General features: G+C 42.9%; 1 protein-coding gene across 1 annotated transcript in view; it reads left to right on the top strand.

Annotated features, from left to right (window-relative positions):
- The window catches only part of PARP4 (poly(ADP-ribose) polymerase family member 4), an 88,408-nt gene extending 74,800 nt beyond the window's left edge, over window positions 1-13,608 (top strand). The window contains exons 31-34 of the mRNA XM_080926941.1: window positions 4,308-5,612; window positions 7,848-7,947; window positions 10,363-10,495; window positions 13,075-13,608. Coding sequence (XP_080783067.1) covers window positions 4,308-5,612; window positions 7,848-7,947; window positions 10,363-10,495; window positions 13,075-13,267 — 1,731 coding nt within the window. The 3' untranslated portion in view covers window positions 13,268-13,608. The remainder of the gene's footprint in view (window positions 1-4,307; window positions 5,613-7,847; window positions 7,948-10,362; window positions 10,496-13,074) is intronic.
- Window positions 13,609-21,446: the final 7,838 nt, after the last annotated feature.

Raw genomic sequence — 21,446 nt, 5'->3', positions numbered from 1 at the left:
AACCATCTGTAATGGGATCTGATGCCCTCTTCTGGTGTCTGAAGACAGCGACAGTGTACTTATATATAATAAATAAATAAATAGATCTTTAGGAAAAAAAAAAAAAAACAGGCGATGGTGGCACACACCTTTAGTCCCTCTTAGGAAGCAGAGGCAGGTGAATCCTATGAGTTTGAGGCCAGCCTGGTCTACAAAATGATTTCCAGGAAGCCAGTACTACACAGAGAAACTGTCTCAACAAAACAAAACAAAAACAAACAAAAAAGATCATAGATGCTATGAGCAAACTTCTTGGATGTGAATCTCAACCGCTGCTGAGCCCTGTGGACGGGAGCACCTGTGTGTCTTCTGTCCTGAAATGGGCACAGTATACATTGAGTTTCCTCATCCAGAACTTATAAATGCTCTTAAGCAGAGCAATGGTGCACACCTTTATTCCCAGCACTTAGGAGGCAGAGGCAAGTGAATCTCTGTGAGTTCAAAACCAGCCTAGTCTACAAAGTCTAGGACAGCCAGGACTATGTAGAAAGACGCCATTTTTTAAATTAATAATAATAAAGAAAAATGCCCCCAAATCTGTAAAGTGTTGAATTCCTATGTAACTTCACAAATAGAAAATTCCAAATGACAGGCACAGTCACAATAAAGGAACAATAAAAATATAGAAAATATTGTTGTATTAGCCTTAGAAAACATACACAAAGATGGCTATAGAACAGAAATGAATTCCATGCTCAGATTTGCATCCAAAACCCAAGATATCTCATGGTATGTATTCCAGTATTTTAAAAATTAGGAAAAATCCCAACTATGAAGAATTTGGGGAAAAGTATACTTAGGTAATCCTAAGGTTTTGAAGAGCAAAGGGTTTGGTCCCATTGAACTTCCCCAGCACATCTAGCTGTGGCAGCTGTGGTGTTAGCTATCACTGCTAGCAAGGATTTCTGAAATGGGTTCTGTCAAGGCGGAAGCCTCAGGCATTAGCTCAGCCAGCACAGCCTTTGCTTAGGGTACTGTGTCCACCTCTGTACAGCAGTTAAGTATGAGACACCTCATGCACAGGAGACACTCCCTAAGAACATTGAGAGAAGAGTTTCTATGTTTTCCACTATTTTATAAAGCTTCCTTTTTTGTGGTGCTGGGGACTGAACACAGTACCTTGTGTATGCTGAGCAAGGGTTATACTGTTCCAGGAGAACAGCTAGGTGGCACAGGATGGGAGAAGAGGCCTTAAAGGACGCCTGCTTTGTTATACACATATCTAGTTGCATACTCTTCCTGTTGTACCCTAGGCAGAGATTAAGTCTTTGAGACTAAAAGCAAGATAGAAGCAGTGAAGGCAGTGGATTGCTGCAGGTTACCATTAAACAGAAGTATGCATGGTTTTCCAGCTTGCCATTTATCATGATTTATTTTTTAAAAGATTTACTTATTTATTATATCTAAGTTCACTGTAGCTATCTTCAGACACACCAGAAGAGGGCATCAGATCCCATTACATATGGTTGTGAGCCACCATGTGGTTGCTGGGATTTGAACTCAGGACTTCTGGAAGAGCAGTCAGTGAGTGCTCTTAACCACTGAGCCATCTCTCCAGCCCATGTTTCTCTTTCTTACTCTCTCTCTCTCTCTCTCTCTCCCCTCTCTCTCTCTCTCTCTCTCTCTCTGTTTGTGTGTGTGTGTGTGTGTGTGTATGTGTCTATGTGCATGTGTCAGGGCCTGTGTGTGAAGGTCAGAGAACAACTGGGGAAGCCCATCTCTCTTCCCACCACATGGGTTTATCAATGAGTGGTCACATTTATCCATAAGTGCCTTTACCCACTAAACCATCTCACTGCTGCCCTCCCCCATTCCCCCATTATATATATACATTTTTTTTTGAAGGCAGAGTTTTACTCTGTAACCCAGGCTGGCCTCGAGCTCCCTTCCCTCCAGCCTGGGTCCCCTGAGTACTAGCTTGCCAGGCATAATCCGTGGCTGCTATTTGTTTTATAATTTTAGTTATTTATTATCTTTTGGCCATGCACGGTCTTTTGTTTGTGATACTTGGGCCCCAGCCTTCCAAGCAACTGATATCTGTTAAATTTTAAAAATTCATTCTACTTTTATTTCTGTGCGTATGCCCATGTGTGTATGTATGTGTGCAGTCACATGAACACATGTATGCAGGTGCCGTGGAGGCCAGAGAGGGTGTTGGATCCCCTGGAGCTGGAGTTACAGCCATGAACTGCCGAACACATGGGTTCTGGGAACTGAACTTGGGGCTTCTTAAAGGAAAGCTTTTAACCCAGAGCCGTCTCTCCAGCCCCTCCATCACATTTTAAATTTTCTAAATATCCTGCTTTGCATGTGTGTCTTAGGGTGCCTTCTATTTATCCTTGGGCAGTTTCATACATTATACAATGAGTCTTCGTCATAGTCACCCCAATCCCCCCAGTTCCTGGCTTTTATTTGTTTTGTTTTGTTGTTTTTGCTTTGCTGTGCCTAGAAATACCTTTAGCACTCATAGGTTACTCTTTAAAATTTCCCCCTTGGTTCTTTTAGGAATTCTGTTTTCTTTTGGCTGTGTTGTGAGAAACGCCAGAGCTTGCATGTGCCAGAATGGCTCTTAGCCACCGAGCTTCCCCCTAGACCTGTTTGTTCTGTTTACACTTAACTTTCTATCTCACTGAAATCTATCCTGGTGTAAGATAACCATGGAAAGCCAACCTTATTCTTCCAAAGAGTCACCCGGTCTCCCTAGCACTTAACTCAAAATGCCAAGCTCCTCTGCATTAAGGTCCTGTGCTTCAGTAACTGTGCCTGTGCTGCTTTCTCTGTGACAGCTCTAGTCATGTTACCAACGGCTGTAATTAATGTGAGAGACACCTGGTCCATCACCTTTCATCTTATTATTCTGCTTTCTCAAGAGGCATGATGGCCACACAGAGAGAGATCCTGTCCCTTCTGTTGTGGTGATAAAATGCCTTGACAGATGTAGCTTCAGGGAGAGAGGGTTTATTTTGGTCCACAGTCCCAGAGGGCATACAGACCACTGTGGTACAGAAGGCACGGGGCATGGGATGGCTTCACATATTGTTGCATAAGCATCTGGATGCTAAGAACCACAGCAATGGCTATAAAACCTCAAGGCCCACCCCTAATGACAAAGCTCTGCCATCAAGAAAACACTTTCTGTTACCCAGAGAGGAATGTGTGCATGCACTAGTGAGGTGGAGACTGGAGAGGTTCTGAGGTTGTTGGGTCTGTGCACATGCAGGTGAAGAAACTAGGGCCCAAGTGACTTATAAGAGTTGGGGATGGGCATGACCAAAGCCAAACAGGATCCCAGACTCCTCACTCGCTCGCTGTGCCTCCTTGCCTCTGGCCTGTATCCATGGCTTAAGTTCTCTTCGAATCATATAAGATGTTTGCCTTTCACCATTGGTCTTTCTCTATTAGCGTATTATAAAACTTTTAGCCAGTAGTGATGTAATCTTACACTCAGAAGCTCACCGTGAGTTCAAGGCCAACCTGGGCTGCATGATAAGAGCCTGCCTCAAAAAGTAAAGTAAAAATAAATACATTTAGGCCTTAGGTATAGATCAGTGGTAGAACACTTGATCAGAAACAAATAAATAGGAAACCAGATAAGCATTATCATTTTTTTACTTATTTATTTGCATGCTGGGGGTGTGTGTGTGTGTGTGTGTGCGTGTGTGTGTGTGTGTGTGTGTGTGTGTGTGTGTATGAATTTGGGCTTGCTGGAAAGTACCTGTGTGCTGTGCCATCTCAGCATCCCACACACTGCTTTCATTTATTTTTTCTTGTTCTTCTAGTGGTGCCCATGAATGAACCAGAGGAAACATCCCACCACTGAGCATTATCCCCAGACCTCGGACTTTAGTTGTTTTGAGATGGTTTCTCTGCGTAGTTCTCACTCTCCTGGAACTCACTCTGTAGATCAGGCTGGCCTCAATTTCAAGAGATTTGTCTACTTCTGTCTCCTAAGTACAGGATTAAAGGCGTGCATTACCACTGCCTGTCTTAAATTTTTATTTTGAAACAGTGTCTCACTAAGTTGCTCAGTCTGGCCTTGAATTTAGGATCATCCTGCCTGAGCCTCTCCAGTGTAAAATTAGGGATATGAGCCTCTGTGCCATTCCTAGCTGACAGTCTCCCTTCCAGGTTCAGCTTCCCTGAGGGCTAATGATCCTCATTCTGCGATGTGCAATCTAACAACCAACCATCCAGCTTCTTGAAAGAATGTTCACTAATTTATTTTGTTCCATTTTCTCTTCACATGCACAACTTTCCCTCCTGGGCAGCCCTTCTCTGTCTCCTCTGAAAGGAGTAAGGAACCATCACTACTATCGACTGCTAAAATATGTAAAAGAAAGGCTATGAAGACTTATGCTCCAGACAGTTCCGAAGATTTGGAAGGAATGGCCCCCGTAGCCCAGTCACCTGCAACAGCACAATCTCTTAACCCCCGCCTGCCTCTCAGTGTCTGTACACAACGGAAAGATGCAGAGCCAAAGAAAAGACTATTTACAAACCTGTGTATGGCAGCTGAGCCTCAAAGTGGGCCTGTTTCCATGGTTTCTTCTGCTCCTGCAGTCGCAGCTGGATTTTCTTTCCTTTCTGCCTGCAGCTCCAGTTCTGCCTTCCTATCTCCTCTCTGCAGCATTCCTCCTCCTCCCCCACTCCCTGGAAGCACCCACCCTCCCCCTCCCCCACTCCCTGGTAGCACCCACCCTCACCCTCCCCTTCTCCTTGGTAGTACTCCCCCTCTCCTTGGTAGCACCCACCCTCCCCCTCCCCCACTCCCTGGTAGCACCCACCCTCACCCTCCCCCTCTCCTTGGTAGTACCCACCCTCCCCCTGGTAGCACCCACCCTCCCCCTCCCCCTCTCCCTGGTAGCACCCATCTTCCTCCCTCTTTTCTTCTCTCTGGTGGCACTCTTCCTCCCCCTCTCTTTGGTGCCACCCACCTTCCTCCCCTTCCCCCTCCCCCTGCTGGCACCCATTTTCCTCATTCTCCTATAGGATTCATCCCATGTAAGTTGGGTCCACCTAAACTCAGCCATAGATGTGAGCTTTTTAGAGACATAGATGTCTGTGACTCAGAGACACCTCTCTCAGGCCTTAGGGTTAAGGGCTCTAGGAGAGGTACAACTTTCTCAGGTAGCTTTGATAGTTGCTTCTCTCCTAAAGCCCCTGAGCTGGCTGCTCTTGAAGGGTCACCATTGCCTCTTTGCAGTCCTCCTAAGCCACCTTCTGTCCCTGCTCTTGTCCCCAGAATGCTTAGCTCTGATCTTCCCCCAAACTCTTTTCTTCACGCCTCAGTCCCTCAGAGCCCTGATTACAGAATGTCAGCCGCCAGCATGGAGTCGCTTGAGTCAGCTCTCCCATTAGATTGTTCTTCAGACACTGGGTCAGTAGACTTCTTCGCTGTAGCAGAACACTGTGATGATGTCCCACTGGATGGAGAGTCTTTCGAAACGGAAATGGACAGAGCAGTAGTCTATTGCAATTTATCAGCAAGTATTGAGGGTGCCTCAGATGAGGACTGTATCTTCTACAAAGGCCGCGAGAGTCCCATGTCTTCGCTCTTTGCTCTACAGACTGAGGTATCTGTCTTATTTCTGCTTCAGTCTGTGGTCAGCTCACTCACCGTTTACACCAGTGCTTCTCAAAGCAGTTGGTCAGAGAACAGTTTACTGCCAGTCTAGTGGTTCGGGCCTGGGTCAGTGTGGGAGGCAGTTTTTCTCAGTGAGTGGGTCAGCTGAACAAAACTCTCCCCTGCATGGTGCTGGGGGGGTGCTTACCATGTTTTGATGATGACTAGTAACATTCCTCTGTTGAAAATTAGCATCCTGAAGAGGGCATGGACTAAGTTTTCTTAGTTTTAGTACTGGGGTATTGAAGCTGATAGAAATTTTTTCTTGCCTAGTAAACACAGGTGTAGTGAGTATTCTAAATATTTTCCTATAGGTCTAGAGACATGATAGTGGCAGTGAATGTAAGTATTGCAGCTCTAAGGGGAAAGGCATCCAGACAGTTGAGAGCCAAGGGATACCACAAAGTCACATTGTACAACAAACCTCACACAAGAGTTACTGGGAGGAAAAACCCAGGAGGGTGGCTGCCTCTGCTGAGGTGAGAAATAGCAAGAGAACTGAGAAGGGAAGCCAGGCTTATATAGGATGTTGGGGAGGAGGGGCAAGGTTTCCAGGGTGAGGGTTGGTGGAATTTTAAGTTCTGAGCTTGGGGGAGCACAGACATTGGTAGCTTTTCCTGTTCAGAGATTGGTGGGTTCTCAAGATCAGGGATTGGAGGGTATCTGTGGCAAACTCAGGGCCTGATGGGATTTTTTTTCCTTTTGGTAGAGTGGAGCCTGCACTGGGAATAACAGAGATTGTTAGGGAAGTTTGAGACGGGGAGCGGGTCCTTGCACCACTAAAGCTCCTCAGGGGGGCCTAGCCATGTGCCTGCCCTGCTGGTTTACAAGGTTCACAAAGACTGCTTGAGTTGCCCTGTGGTAGTTTGCAGTGGTGTGGAAGGACACTGTACTCCATTTTCTAAGCTAGTTAACATCCTGTGTATCTATCTAGCTTCTGCACTGGCATTGAGATCCAAGTTCATATATGCAATTTGAATACATCACATCTGTAGGCGAGCATTCAGCCACAGAGCTATAATCCTAATCTTTTATCAATTTTCAATTTTTTTTTATTTGTGTGTTGTGTGTATGTGTGCCTGAGTTTGTGTATACAAGTATTCATGTAGGTTTGACTATGTCTGTATACGTGTGCACATAGAAGGCAGAGATACATGGTGAGTGTCTTCCTCAGCTGCTCTCCACATTATTTATCTTTTATTTTAAATTTTTAACTTATAGCCAGGTATAGTAGTACTTACCTTTAATCCCAGCACCCAGGGAGGCAGAGGCAGGCAGAGCTCTATGAGTTCCAAGCCAGCCTCGTCTACATAGTAAGTTTTAGGATAGCCAGGGCTATGTAGAGAGACCTTGTTTTTAAAAACAAACAAAATTCTAAACAAAGAAATGGGGAGTGGTTTGTTTGGGATCTCAGGGGAAAAGATTTACTTTTATTTCTGTGTATGATGTGTATATATGGGAGGTCCATGGAAACCCTAAGGTACTACTGAATGAGCTCACCCCTTCCTAGTTCTTTCTGCACTCTGGTTGGCTGATTCAACTCAGCTGTTCTGACTCATACTCCTTTCCAAACTGACTAATTCAATCTGGCTTTTTATCTCAGCCTCTTGATTGTTTTGCTCTGCTTAGCTTCATACTATCTTTGGCAGTATGTTCTAATTTTCTGGCTCCTCATCATTCTCTGGCTCCTTCTGTCTTGTGTCTAGCTTGTTCTTTCTCTGTAACCTATCTCTCTATAACTGTCCCAGTAAAACTGCCTCCTCTCTGCCTCTGCACAGCTTTCTCTTAAGTCAGTTTTCCTGTTCTCCTGAGAGTTGGGTATATCTTATCCTGCCAAATTTTTCTCTGATTTGTCATCTTGTCTAACCCTCAAATAGACATCACTTTTAAACATGGATGCTTCCTTCTAAGACTAACTTAACCTTCATTGTTTGGGATTAAAGGTATGTATTAAGGGTGTATCTGTATTCCAGCCAGAGGGATTGAAGATATGGTCTAAGGCTGAGCCACACCACAACTAGCAACACATTTTTCCAGTTAGTAACACAATCTCAGGGTTCACAGTTTGATCAAACATTCTTTGTCTAATGTATCTTTTAAATACTGAAAAGGAAATCATGCTAGAGAAGTGCGGTATGACCTAGGACCTAGGACTAACAATATAACTTGTTTCTTAATTTTACAGGATGGTTTTTGGAAACTGACATCAGAACTCGGACTTATACTAAAACTGAATGTAAATGCTCTACTCGATTACCTTGATGAAAAGGGCATTCGGTCTCTAGGTAAGCCACTGTTTTTCAGTTAATTAAGTCACCATGTTCCTTCATTTTCCAGTCATTTATAGGCAAACTCCTCATTGTAATAAATTGTTTTGTAAACTAGTACATTTATCTGGAATGCACTAATTTTGGAAGTAGTTCACATGTAACTTTTAGAAGTTACATGTGATTAAATTTAGATTTTTATTTAGATTTTTATTTAGTTAGGGCCTCACCATGTATCCCTGGCTAGCCTGGAACTCTCTATGTAGAACAGGCTGGCTTTGTACTCACAGCAATCTGTCTACCTCAGTTTCCCAAGTGCTGGGATCAAAGGTGTGCACTATAGTTTTACCAATGATGAAGTATTATCTTGGCAGTTTTATTAGTTTACATGGCACCAACTATTGAAGAAGAACATCCCTGAATCTGAAAATAGTAACATACATCAGTAATCCTGATGTGGCCTTATCCCAAAGCCACACATGGATCATGAGCTTGACACTAGTCTGGACTACATTACCTGATCATGCCAGTAACAGTAATATTCAAAAGCTCAATTTCACATGCTCAATAATTATTTTCATGGCCACAACATATGTACCTATTGGGCAACAGGGACATCCTGTTTCACTTAGTGATTTACATTGAGACCTTTGCACTTTCTACATTGTGGCTCTTCCATCTTAACACCCAGCTTTAGCATCAAGGAAAGACAAATCAAAACCGCACTGAGATTTTGTCTCATATACTGTTGGTGAGTGGTTATGGAAATCAATGTGATGGTTCTTTAAAAAAAAAAAAAACTAAAAATAGAATTATTATACAAGCCAGTTATACCACACCTGAGCATATGTCTAATTGATTCTAAGTCAGCATATCACAGAAATACACCTCTCTCCCGTGTTTATTGTGGCACAGTTCTTAATATCCGAAATACGAAACGAAACTAATCTAGATACCCATCAACATAGGAATAAAGAAAATCCAGTCAGGTGATGATGGCACATGCCTTTAATGCTAGCACTTGGACTGCAGAGGCAGGAGAATCTCTGAGTTGAGGACAGTCTGATCTACAGAGGATTTCCATGACAACCAGGTGTGTACATAAAAACCGTCTTGAAAAAGAAGCAAAAAAGAAAAAGAAAGGAAGGAGGGGAGAGAGAGAACTATACACAATGAAATTTTATTCAGACATGAACCAGGTATGATGGCTCATTCCAGAATCCCAGCACTTGGAGAGGTTGAAGCAGGTGGGTTGCCATGAGTTTGAAACAGCCTGAGCTACAGAGTAAGACCCTATTAAAACAAAACAATGGTGGAGAAACAGCCCAGCAGTTAAAAATACATGCTGCTCTTCACAGAACCTGAGTTCTTCCCAACAGCCCCCATGGAATCTCACAAGTGTCTATAACTCTCCAGTCCTGGGGGATTCAGTGACCTCTTCTGACTTCTGAAAGTACTTCACACTTGTAGTACATGTATATACATGTAGGCAAAGCATTCATATACCTAAGATGAAAATGATTAAATCTTTAAAGACAAAGCAAAGGGTTAGAGGGATGGCTCAGCGGTTAAGAGCACTGATTGCTATTCCAGAGGTCCTGAGTTCAATTCCCAGCAACCACGTGGTGGCTCACAACCATTTGTAATGAGATCTGATGCCCTCTTCTGGTGTGTCTGAAGACAGCTACAGTGTACATAAAATAAACAAATCATTTTTATAAAAAGTAAGCAAACAAAAAAAAAAAAAAAAAAACAAAGCAAAGACAGATAAAAAAAACAACATCAATGTATAGTTTCTGTGTGACATGCCTTTGGCCATCCCTGGTTATAAGGTCCCCATGACTCCACAGTAAGACAGTGGTCCTCATAGATTTGTGGTATAATTCAGTTAGGTGCTTGGGTTTGTTTTCACACAGGGTCTGGGTCTGTAGTCTAGGCTGGTCTAGAATGCACTGTGTTGCTCATGCTAAACTCATGGCAATCTTCCTGCCTTAGCCTCCCAGTGCTGGGATTATAGGCATGAGCAACCACATGTAGCCTAGTAATTGTTCGGTAGCACTTGAAGGCCCAGAGGGCATTAGTTAATTACTTTTTTTGTTGTTGTGCTTAAAAATACCAGAAACAACTTAAGGAAGAAAGCTTATTTTGGCTTATGGCTCCAGAGTGTTAGAGTCCACGTTGGTAGGGATGGCATAGCAGCAGATGGCTTGGGCAGGACACTGGCTGTTCACATTGTGTCACAGACAGAAGGAGGCTATAAACTAACTTCTTTTTCAAGTCCAATTCTTTGTCCTGAACCATCCAAACCAGTCAAACAGCAACACCATCTGGGGACCAAGTGTTCAAACACGTAAATGAGCCTGGGGGACACTTTTCCTTCAGACCATCACAGGAAATAAAGATATCTCTGGCTTTGTGTTGCTTTGTTTTTAGGTAAGAAGGGAAGAGAGCGTCTCCTGGACCTCATTGCCACTTTGCTGGTACTACAGTTCCTATACTCTGAGTCACCACGAGAAGGAACAGTTGCCAGATCTCTGATGAAGATGGATGAGGCCTCCATTTCTAGGTGCTTTAATGTCCTGATAAATGTCTTAAACATTTTATATATATGCCCTTTATTCTGTTTGTTTCTTAGACCTGCTCCCATAGGGTGATTTGCAACTCGCTCTGTCAATGAGACTGACTTCAATTTTGTGGCAGTCTTCCTGCCCCCCAGCTGGGATTGCAGGCTGTGTCATCATGCCTGGCTTGTAAATGACAATCTTAAGGGAGAATCTGTTCACAGGTTCCACTTGCTCGAAGGTTCTTGTAGCAGGATGACTGACCTGGGATTTTTACCTCAGACTGCATGGGAACAAATCTCAGAATGCATGTGCCTATTGACGCCAGAACATAGCTCTTTGGGCTCCTGGTTTGGTGCTCCACACTAGAGCATGTTTCTCATCTGTGCGTTTAGGAGAGCCACATTCTGATTGTTGGCCTGTTCCAAACAACTGTTTGGTCTTCAAGGATGTAGAACTCTCAGCTCCTTCTCCAGCACCATGTCTGCCTGGATGCTGCCATGCTTCCTGTCATGATAATGAACTGAACCTCTGAAACTTTAAGCCAGCCTAAATTGAATATTGTCCCTTATAAGGGTTGGTCATAGAAATATTCACAGCAATAGAAACCCTAAGACACGAGCCAAGCAGTAGTACCCCACCACTCAGGAGGTAGAGGGAGGTGGATCTTTTAATCGGAGGCCAACATGACCCTCCAGAGCAGTCAGGGCTGCAAAGAGAACCCTGCCTTCCAAACAAAAGAGTAGCACAAACAAAGCACTTCTTGTTTTTATTATTAAAGTAACCAAAATACAAAGTAATGGTCATAACTAGCTTAAGCAGGGAACATACTGCTTTTATGTCTTATCACCTTTGGTCATGTGAAAAGAACCAAGAATATTTTTCCCAGGCCTTTGCCTTTCCCACGAGATAATGTGGACATGCAAGGGCATGTCATGTCCTTGGTTCAGGTACATTTGTTTCAATAAATATTTGGAAGTTTCTACCCCCACCTTAAATCATTTAGTTCCAAAATAAGTGACACAAAACTTTTATATTTATAATAAGCCTTAAAACCCAGAGCTGGGCAGATAGCTACCCTCTATGCTATCTTGTCTACTTTTCTGTCAGTAACCCCAAACTATCACTAGCCATGTTCCATCCCGGCTGTTCCTCCCCCACCAGGCCAGCCTCCTTGGCCATGTGCTCATAATCCACCTACTCAATGACAGCTTCTACTTTTCTCTTTCTTGCTTGTGCTTCTAGCCTCAGACCCCCAAGCCCGGGCAACCCCCAGCTCCGCCTACCTCTCCTCTGCCCAGTTGTAGGCTGTAGGCATCTTTATTAACCAATTGTGGATAACTCGGGGGGCAAGACAATAAAATTCAGTATACCTGAAGAACTCATCTCGGAACAACCAGATTTGGGGATACAGAATCTAGCATTTGAATACGAGCAGCACCAGACCAATCTCCTAAATACATCCACTGATTATGCAACTCCTTAGTCAGGATTAGTTTTGCTGTAATAAAACACCATGACCAAAGCCACTTGGGAAGGAAAGAGCTTATTTTGCTTATACTTTAAAGTTCATTATCGGAAGAAGTCAGCACTGAAACTCAAGCAGGGCAGAAACCTGGAGGCAGGAGCTGATGCAGAGGCCATGGAGGGATGCTACTTACTGACTTGCTCAAAATGGCTTGCTCAGCTTGCTTTCTTATAGAACCCAGGACCATCAGCCCAGGGATGGCACCCCCCACAATGGTCTGGGCCCTCCCCCATCAATTAATTAAAAACCTCCCTACAGGCTGGCCTACAGCCTGATCTTATGGAAGCATTGTATTAGTCGAGGTTTCATCTCAGATGACTTTGACTAATGGGAAGAACATTCTACCCTCTGCCCAATCAATAGTTTACTGTAAGTTCACAGCCCTCTCACACAGGCTCCACCCACACAATAATAAGTTAAATACGTTTCACAACTTTGGTGTAAGGGCTGGAGTATCGGTCCTTACGGCAGAATCTCAGGTTTTCAGTATCTGGAACAGTTTGAAAACTTACAGATAGTGGATGAACATCAAAACATGGGCCTCAAGGACACTAGAAAAGAAACTGTAGAAAACAAATATAGGGCTGGAGAGATGGCTCAGCGGTTAAGAGCACTGACTGCTCTCCCAGAGGTCCTGAGTTCAAATCTCAGCAACCACATGGTGGCTCACAGCCATCTGTAATGGGATCTGATGCCCTCTTCTGGTGTGTCTGAAGACACCGACAGTGTACTCACATACATAAAATAAATAAATCTTTAAAAAAAAGAAAGAAAGAAAAGAAAACAAATATAAAGCAAGAAAGAGCTGCAGTTTTTCCCAGAGAGCAGGGGTAGGGGGCGGGGTCCCTGGGCATGGTGGGAGCTGGGAATGGGGCAGGAAAGAAACAAGAAATGTACTGAGTTCAAAATCCCCAACAGATGGGACTCTCAGGCTTTTACTTTTATTAAAGTCTTTATTTTCTTGACAGAACCATTTCATCCAATACAGTGTTATAGATTTGGTGTCACATTGCCTGTCACATATTCTGAACCAATAGAAACTTTTATTAAATCTAGGAATATTCCATGGTATTTTGAGAACATAAAGAAAGCAAGAGAGTGGGCCAGAAGAACAGAAGGACAGTATCCATCTATCTGCCAACGGCTTGAGCTGGGTAAAGACTGGGAGTCAGCCACAGAGCAACTCCTGGGAATCCAGCCCCCAGCCAACACTGCTCTTCACCGAATTCTACTCTGCACTCATGGATGAAGCCAATGAAATTGCATTTTAAACCTTTCTCATATTTCTTTTGTTGCTGTTTTGGTTTTCTTTTTTCGAAAAAGGGTTTCCCTGTGTAGCCCTGGCTGTCCTGGAACTCCCTCTGTACAGCAGGCTGGTCTCACACTCAAGGGATCTGCCTGCCTCTGCATTCCATGTGCTGGGTTTAAAGCTGTGTGCACCACTGCCCAGCTGCCTTTCTCATATTTCTATGTAGAAAATAATCAAAAATAATCAAATAGTAAAAGGTCAAAAGTAAAGGTACCAAGAATAACATGTAATCCGTTTGAAGTGCATCAGCCTCTTTAAAATAAATGGAAAGAATTGATTAATCATTTAACAACAATAAAAGCTGTAAGAACTAATATTTGATGCTGTCTTGTTGTCTTTGTGGGATGGGGATGGCTCTTCCCTCTAGGAGCCCAGCAGAAGGCAGACAGATTGAGCAGGATAGAAGCTAGTGGCTCTGTTATAGGCTAGTGCCTGTTTCTAGGACCCTGGTCCCCAGGCAGTATGACTTGGTGCACATGTTTCCTTGGATGGCTCTTCTATCTGCAGATACATTGATCGCTACTTGGTGTCACAAGCGATTCTCCCATAGTTCTTGTTTTGTTATCACATCCTAAAAATCAATCAATAAACTAATAGTCAACTATGTTTTCTGTTATTTCACCTTCCAGACATTTCTAGGTTTTGGAATTATGATCCACATTGGGTTACCTTGTTTATTGTTACATCTGGATTGTCTATGAAATAAATGTCCTTCATAGGCTCACATATTGGGAACTTGGTAGCCTTCAGAAGGTATATTGTGGAGGCTCTGCCCTAATCCTTGTAGTAATCCCTTGATGAATTTATCATATAGTGCCCTTGTTGGAAAATGCTGAAAAGCAGGAGATAGGGTCTGCTTAAAAGAAGTAGGCTGATGGAGGTTTACCTTTGTGGAAATGTACTGTCTCTCACTGTTGCTTTTGCTCTCCACTTCCAGTCATGAGGTAAAGCCACTTCCTCGACCCCTGCTTTCTGCCGTAATGCTTTGTCTCACCATGGACTGCCTCCCAGAGTGAAGAGGAGAAAGGTTCCCAAGGCATAGTGGTTCCCAGCTTTGACTTTGAACTATGAAAATATTCGACATAGAATTTCCTCTTGTTTCTTCTTTGCTTGAAAGTGTTCTTTGCTACTTTGTGGGTTCTTCTTTTTCCCACCCTTTATTGCCCTGGTTTCACCCGCTATCAGTATAGAGGAGGGAGAGAGAGAGAGAGAGAGAGAGAGAGAGAGAGAGAGAGAGAGAGAGAGAGAGAGAGCCCTGCTTCTAATTTCTTTCCTTTTGTTTCTTCTTTGAGCATGACTACTGACAAACTGAAACCAACACCCCTAAACAACCAATCTCCAATCACCAACCCTATCAGAGCTCTAGCATTTATATCCCCTCTGAAAAATTTCCAGGCTCCAAACACGCCCTATCACAGAAACTCGCTGCAATGGGCAAACCCATGCCTCCCCTAGAGCAAACCATAGTAAGAAGCACACCTGGGATTAAAATGAAAACATGTAATATCTCTGTGTTTTTTAAAAGAAACCAAAATTACAGAATTCTCACTACAGGAAAGGGCCTAAAAAGTAAAGTATAACAAAAGAGAAATTATTGTAAGTAATTGAAAATTTCTTAAATAATAAGCCAAAAACAAAACATTTCTCTTTTTCAAAAAAATTTTACTTTTTTTTTTTTTTGTATATGAGTGAAATGTCTTCCCACACACCAGAAGAGGGCATCAGATCCCATTACAGATGGTTGTGAGCTACCATGCGGTTGCTGGGAATTGAACTGAAGACTTCTGGAACCTCTGAATCATTTCTCCAGCTCCTTTTCTGTTTTTCCTTTTAGCCTTGGGTGTCCTAGAACTCGCTCTGTAGACCAGGCTGGCCTTAAACTCATATAGAGAGCCTGCCACTGCTTCCCAAGTGCTGGGATTAAATGCATGGGTCACCACTACCTGACCAACCTTTTTTCTTTTAATAATTTCCCTAAAGTATTTGTCATACAGGGGAAAAGTTAACAGAACTCCCACTTCAGGCCATTCCTCTAGCCCTTTGTATAAAGCCCTTGTGTATAAAGTACATTAAAGCATAAATCCTGTCTTGTGGTTATTCAGACTTCTCCCTGTTCTCTTCAATGTTTACCCGAAGCCCAGTACTTCTTGTTTACCTCGAGTTTAAGCAGCACAGGGCCTCTGTTCCCACTGCAACCCTTGCTTCCTTTTTCAGTGATTTCTGCTGAAACAGCCGTTCATGGCAGGATTTGGGCTCCCTTTTGTGGGGAATCTAAAAGAAACAAGGCACCAAGAACAAATGTGCAGGGAAAATTTTATTAGTAGCAAATGAGGACGTGAGAAGCACTTCCAAAGTCACGTGTCCCCAAACTAGGCAAGATGTCATGTATCAGGACAGAGGAGACATATGCAGGAGTGAAGAGGGAAAAAGTAGTAGAGTCTTCATATTTAGTGTAAACAGAATGAAGTAGTTGTGTCTTGGAAGTACTTAGACCTTGAAGAAATCATAGTAGAAAACAGTGATTGTTTTCTGTGATTTATAGAGTTGTTTTTCTGAGGGAGCTTTACAGCCTTTACATGACTTTAGTTATAAGACAGTCCTGGCAAACACGGAATGCCTTGTATTACTGAAAACTGCAAACAGTGCACAGTAAGGCCTGAGATTGGGCAAGAGTGAAGAATTCCTTCGAGAAACACATAGATCAGATCTTGGTTTTGGTAATGAACTTGTTTTACTCTAAAAATAACTTTTGTTTGATAATAAATACCCTTCTGCACGGCTGGATGCTCAAAATCAGTCCATCAGAGGCTAGACCTCTCAGGTGCCTGCAAGGCCACAGTTCATCCTTCAGCCACCATCTTTCTTTGATCATCCTGGTGACTAAGCTACGAACACAGAGGCAGAGCCATCAGCATGTAGGCCGACAGTAGCATGCAGTAGAAATGAGACTTGGGCTCGTCCCTGGCTGAAGATTTGGATATGGATAAACGGAAGAAGTGCACAGGCCAGTCAGATAGCTCGATGAGGAAAGGCACTTAGCATGAAAGCCCGGAGATTTGAGTTCAATCTCCAAAACACACATGAAGAGGGAATGAAGGGAATGGCTCCACAAAGTTGTCTTGTGGCCTCACACAAATTATGGACATGCCCACAATAATAATATTTGCTACTATTGCTACTAATAATAATGATGATGAAATTTATTTGTGGTTTTCATACTCATTTCATAGAGTTATCTTTCTAAGACAGATATGTCTTTACAACTTGAAGACCCCAAAGACAAGGCACAGTGTGAATACCTATAGTCCTAGCATTTGGAAACTAAAGGAGGACTGCCATGAGTTTGAAGATCGCCTAGGTGATGAAGTAAGTTGTTCCAGGCCAACCTGAGCTACATAGCAAGACCCTGTCTCCAAACAAGTAAATAAGCATATTGCCATGATTTTATAAATCTATGTCTCTTTCATTTCTGTCTTGTGATGTGAAGAAACAAAGTTAACTGGCCAATTAGACAGTTCATATTCTGGAATTGTCAACCCCTCTTTACCTTTCCTTTTATGAGTTTCATTTTATTGTGTTTGGCCTGCATATATGTCTGTACCACATGTGTGGCCTGGTACCCTCAGAGGCCAGAAGAAGTCATCAGATTATTAACTCTGGAGTGAGGGCCAGGAAAAGTTCCAGTCTCTTTGAATGTAAGAGATATCATAATACATTGCCAGAAAGCAAAAAGTTCCCAACCACACTTGTTACTGACTTTAAAGCAAAAAAAAATGTTTTTCTTTCTTTATTAACCTTTTCCAAATTCTATTCTCAGCCTTCTTCAGTTTAATTTTCTGCAAAGAATGAATTAGGTATAAGTAAAAGCTGCAGTGTCCAGGGGGCCTTGGGACTTAAAATATTAGATATTTAGATTTTATCAGATCCATAAACAAAAGAATTTTAAAAGGCAGTCATGATATAAAATAGTAGCTTCCGTAACTTCTGCGTGTATCACCGTCTCCAGAAGTTGCTTCAATTCAATCTGCCTCAGTCTTAGAAGCCTCATCAAAATTTTCCACCGGATCTGGATTGTCATCCTCCTCCTCTCTAGGGACAAGTGGTGATTTTCTATCCACAGATTGTTTGGGCAGAGATTCAGCCAGTCTCCTTAAACAAGTCAGATTGTCTGCACGAAGCTGGTTTAAGATACTGGGAAGCATTTCTGTCAGCTGCTTTGTCTTGTAATGGTGAAGGTGTTTGCTGCAAGATGCCTAAATTTAGGGTTGTTAAAATGGATCATTGTTTTTTAGTTTGTGAACATGTTCACCTCTTCATACCAGTGATATTGTTTACCCCTAACTTGTTTAAGGAGAACTGAAGTTTTTTGTTTGTTTGTTTGTTTGTTTTATCATCTGTGTGATGTTTGCATATGCTTGGCCCAGGGAGTGGCACTAGTAGAAGGTGTGGCCTTGTTGGAGGAAGTGTGTCACTCTGGGGCTGGGCTTGGAGACCCTCCTCCTAGCTGCCTGAGGATGCTTAGTCTGCTCCTGGCTTCCTTTGGATGAAGATGTAGAACTCTCAGCTCCCCCTGCACCATGTCTGCCTGGACACTGCCATGCTCTTGTCTTGATGATTCTGCACTGAACCTCTGAACCTGTAAGCCAGCCCCAATTAAAAGTTGTCCTTATAAGACTTGCCTTGGTCATGGTGTCTGTTCACAGCAATAAAACCCTAACTAAGACAGAAGTTGGTACCAGGGACTGGGGTATTGCTGTGATAGGCTTGACCATGATTTTGTTTGGAAGAATGTAAATTTGGGACTTTGTATTTGGAAAGCTGTGGAAGGCTTTAAATGGGGCTTCATGGTCTATCCTAGTAAGAATATGGAAGACTTTGTTACTGAGAGTGATTTGAAATGTGCTGACTTGGATCAATCGGTTTCAGCAGAGAACTTCAGTATATGGCCAAGAGACTGTTTTTGTAGTATTTTGGTGAAGAACATGGCTGCTTTTTGCTTTTGTCCAAAGAGTCTGCCTGAAGATGAAGAGATTTAGATTAATTGCTTTGAAAAAGGAAGTCTCAAAACAGCCTGGTGTAAATTATGTTGTGTGGTTACTAAAGCTCACCCTTATGAAGAACATTTTAATGAAAAGGAGCAAGTTGAGAAAGGAAAGATACAAAATATATGGTTCAAGTATTAAAGGGACACCAGGAAGTGAAATGGAGCTAAATACCATGTTAAAGAATTTTAAATTGAATTAAGGAAGTAAGGACCTTGGGGCAAGACCCCACCCAGCTAAATTAGCTCCAGGCGACTTAGTGCAAACCTTTAATCCCAGAAGTCAAAGACAAGCAGGTCTCTAAATTCAAAGCCAGCATGGAACAGACCAAATTCTAGGTGAAGAAAAGCTTAAATCCAGGTGTGGTGGTCCACAACCTTAATCCCAGGAGACTGGCATACAGATCTCTAAATTCATGGTCAATCTACAGACAAGATCGAGGACAGCCAAGCTTAGGCAGTGAAGGAGTTAGAAAAGAGGAATCTGATGTTGATGTAATAGAACAAGGGGGGCATGGTCCAGCTCCTGCAAGCAGCAGAACTTGGCAGCTTCGGCCATGTGGCTCTGGCCTTATATTTAAGAGGAGAAGGAGACCACTGGGACAATTGATGCTGGTCAGCTGGAGCTAAGAAATTAGTGGTGATTAAGAAGAGACCAGCATCACTGAGGTGAAGTCTTCAGGGAAGTGTTTTCTGAGAGGACAAAAAAATTGTGTTGCAGAGATAGCCAAGGTTGTACCTCATGCTGAAGCTGTACATGGTAATGTGTAAGAATCATCCAGGTGGTACTGGTTTTGAAGGCATGAAGGCGTCATGAAGGACAGCTGAGGCTTGGGACTGTGAGAGGCCATGGAAGGCCATTGGTGAAAGTACAGCCTCAGTTGTAGTTGATAATCCAGGATTGATTGGGGTCATGCAAAGGATTTGAGGCTTGACACCATGAAGGGAGCCTATGAGAGGCTACTGGTGAAGCCTAGTTGCAACGGAAGACCCCAGTATATTAGAGAGGCCAGTACCATGGGATGATCACCAAGAACAACAGCAAAGGCATAGTGGATCAACCTGAGCTTGAAGTGCTACAGAGGGCAGAGCTGGACAAGTGAAGCCAGCCCTTGGAGGAGCCCAAAAGATTGTGGATCCCAGACATTGAAATGAGTAGCTGTAACATTGAAATTGCCTTGGAGACCCAAAGATGTTAAAGATACCAGAGCAGCGGGATATGTACCAAGGAAAGCTGCTAACAGGGAGTGGAACCAGACCAGGAGAAAGAAGTTTGTTGCTGTCAACAAAGATGAAAAAGGAGTTGAAAATCTGAAGACTGCTTTGACATCAGACATGGAGATGGCAGAATTTGGAGTTTGCACAGCTGGTTGCCTGACTTAATCCAAGGATTACAGTTAAGTGATTGGATGGATCTCAGAAGAGACTTTGAACTTTAGACTTTTAACATTGTTGATACTGCTACAGACTATGGGAACATTGGAAGTTGGACTAAATGTACTTTTTATTATGCTATGTTTAGGTATGGCCCCCATAGAATTATGTGTTTGAACAAGCCTATGGGGTCAGGGAGTGGAATGTGATGGTTTGCATATGTTTGGCCCAGAAAGTGGCACTAGTAGAAGGTGTGGCCTTGGTGGAGGAAGTGTGTCACTCTGTGGGTGGGCTTGGAGACACTTCTCCTAGGTACCTGAGGATGCTGAGTCTGCTCCTGGCTTCCTTTGGATGAAGATGTAGAACTCTCAGCTCCTCCTGCACCATGCCTGCCTGGATGCTGCCATGCTCTCACCCTGATAAACCCATAAGCCAGCCCCAGTTAAATGTTGTCATTTTTAAGACTTGCCTTGGTCATGGTGTCTGTTCACAGCAATAAAACCCTAACTAAGACAATCTGCCATGCTGTTCTGTGAAATATCTTTCTTCAAGAAGTTCCTTTCCCACTAATGGGCACTGGTGCCTGCAGTTTTGGTGAGTTTTTGCTGGTTCATGATCATTTCTTTCATCTTACTGGAGTGGGAATGGAGCCTGGGGGGTGGTGTGAGGGGACTTCAGTTCCCACTTATGGGGTCTCTGCAGACCAGCTGAGATAAAGCATACACATTCAGGGACACAGAGGCTAGAGGGAGGCCAGAAGCAACGCCAGAAAATACTAAGGGACCTTTCCTGGCAGTATTGTATGAACATTGAACAATTGTCAGTTATTCATAATCTGCACACATCATTTTGTTAAATCATTCTCTATATTGTCTTCCAGCTATATCTAATATCCACTAATCTAATCTATCTAAAGGTGTTTCTTAAACCAGTCTGGCTTTGAAGTCTTCACTTTCCTGCCTCAGCTTTTGGAAGGCTGGGGTTATAGGAATGTGACCTGTTCTAAAGTTAATATGTCTCTCTGGTGAAAATTCACTCCACACACCTAGATTAATAAAGGAGAAATCTCTTTAATACCATGAATCTGGCTCTGGATAATGTTCAAAGAGGGAGCAGCTGTGAACAGATTTTTACTAACTTACATTCACTTTCAACTTATACATTCCACAAGTGCTATTATTCTGAAATCTCTCAGGTCCCAGATGCAGGTTACTCTTGGAACAATTTAAATAGTGTCAGGAGACTGCAAGTCTGGTCACTCGAGCAAATACAAGATTTACACAGCAAGGATAGTGTCTGAATTACTTCTAAGTATACACACCAATGTTGTTCTTTTCAGATCGTTGTTATCCAGGATCATCCTGCCTACCTGGCAGAATTATGTTTTTCCTGATGAGGGCACAGGAGATTTCATGGCAGACAGATTTAATGATAGTTGTGACTTGGGACTCAGCCATTGAGCTGTCCCTCAGAGGCATTTTTTTTTTTTTTTTTTTTTTTTTTTTTTAAATAACAGGGATAGGCTTAGTGGCTGGTTGTAAGTTATGGTTGTCTCCTTTTGTTGTTGGAATAGAGTCTCATTGGAGGTCAATCTTAGGGCACAAACACTAACAGAATCTTCCTCAGCAACCCAAAACTTCAATTTTGGCATAGAAATGTCTTTCCCAGACTTTGTAATAAGCCTGGTAATTATACTTCTTACCT

Source organism: Micromys minutus, assembly GCF_963924665.1.
Source record: "Micromys minutus genome assembly, chromosome: 12".
NCBI classification, from domain to species: domain Eukaryota; kingdom Metazoa; phylum Chordata; class Mammalia; order Rodentia; family Muridae; genus Micromys; species Micromys minutus.
The sequence above is the reverse complement of the archived record's forward strand: the minus strand, read 5'-3'. Positions and strand labels throughout refer to the sequence as shown.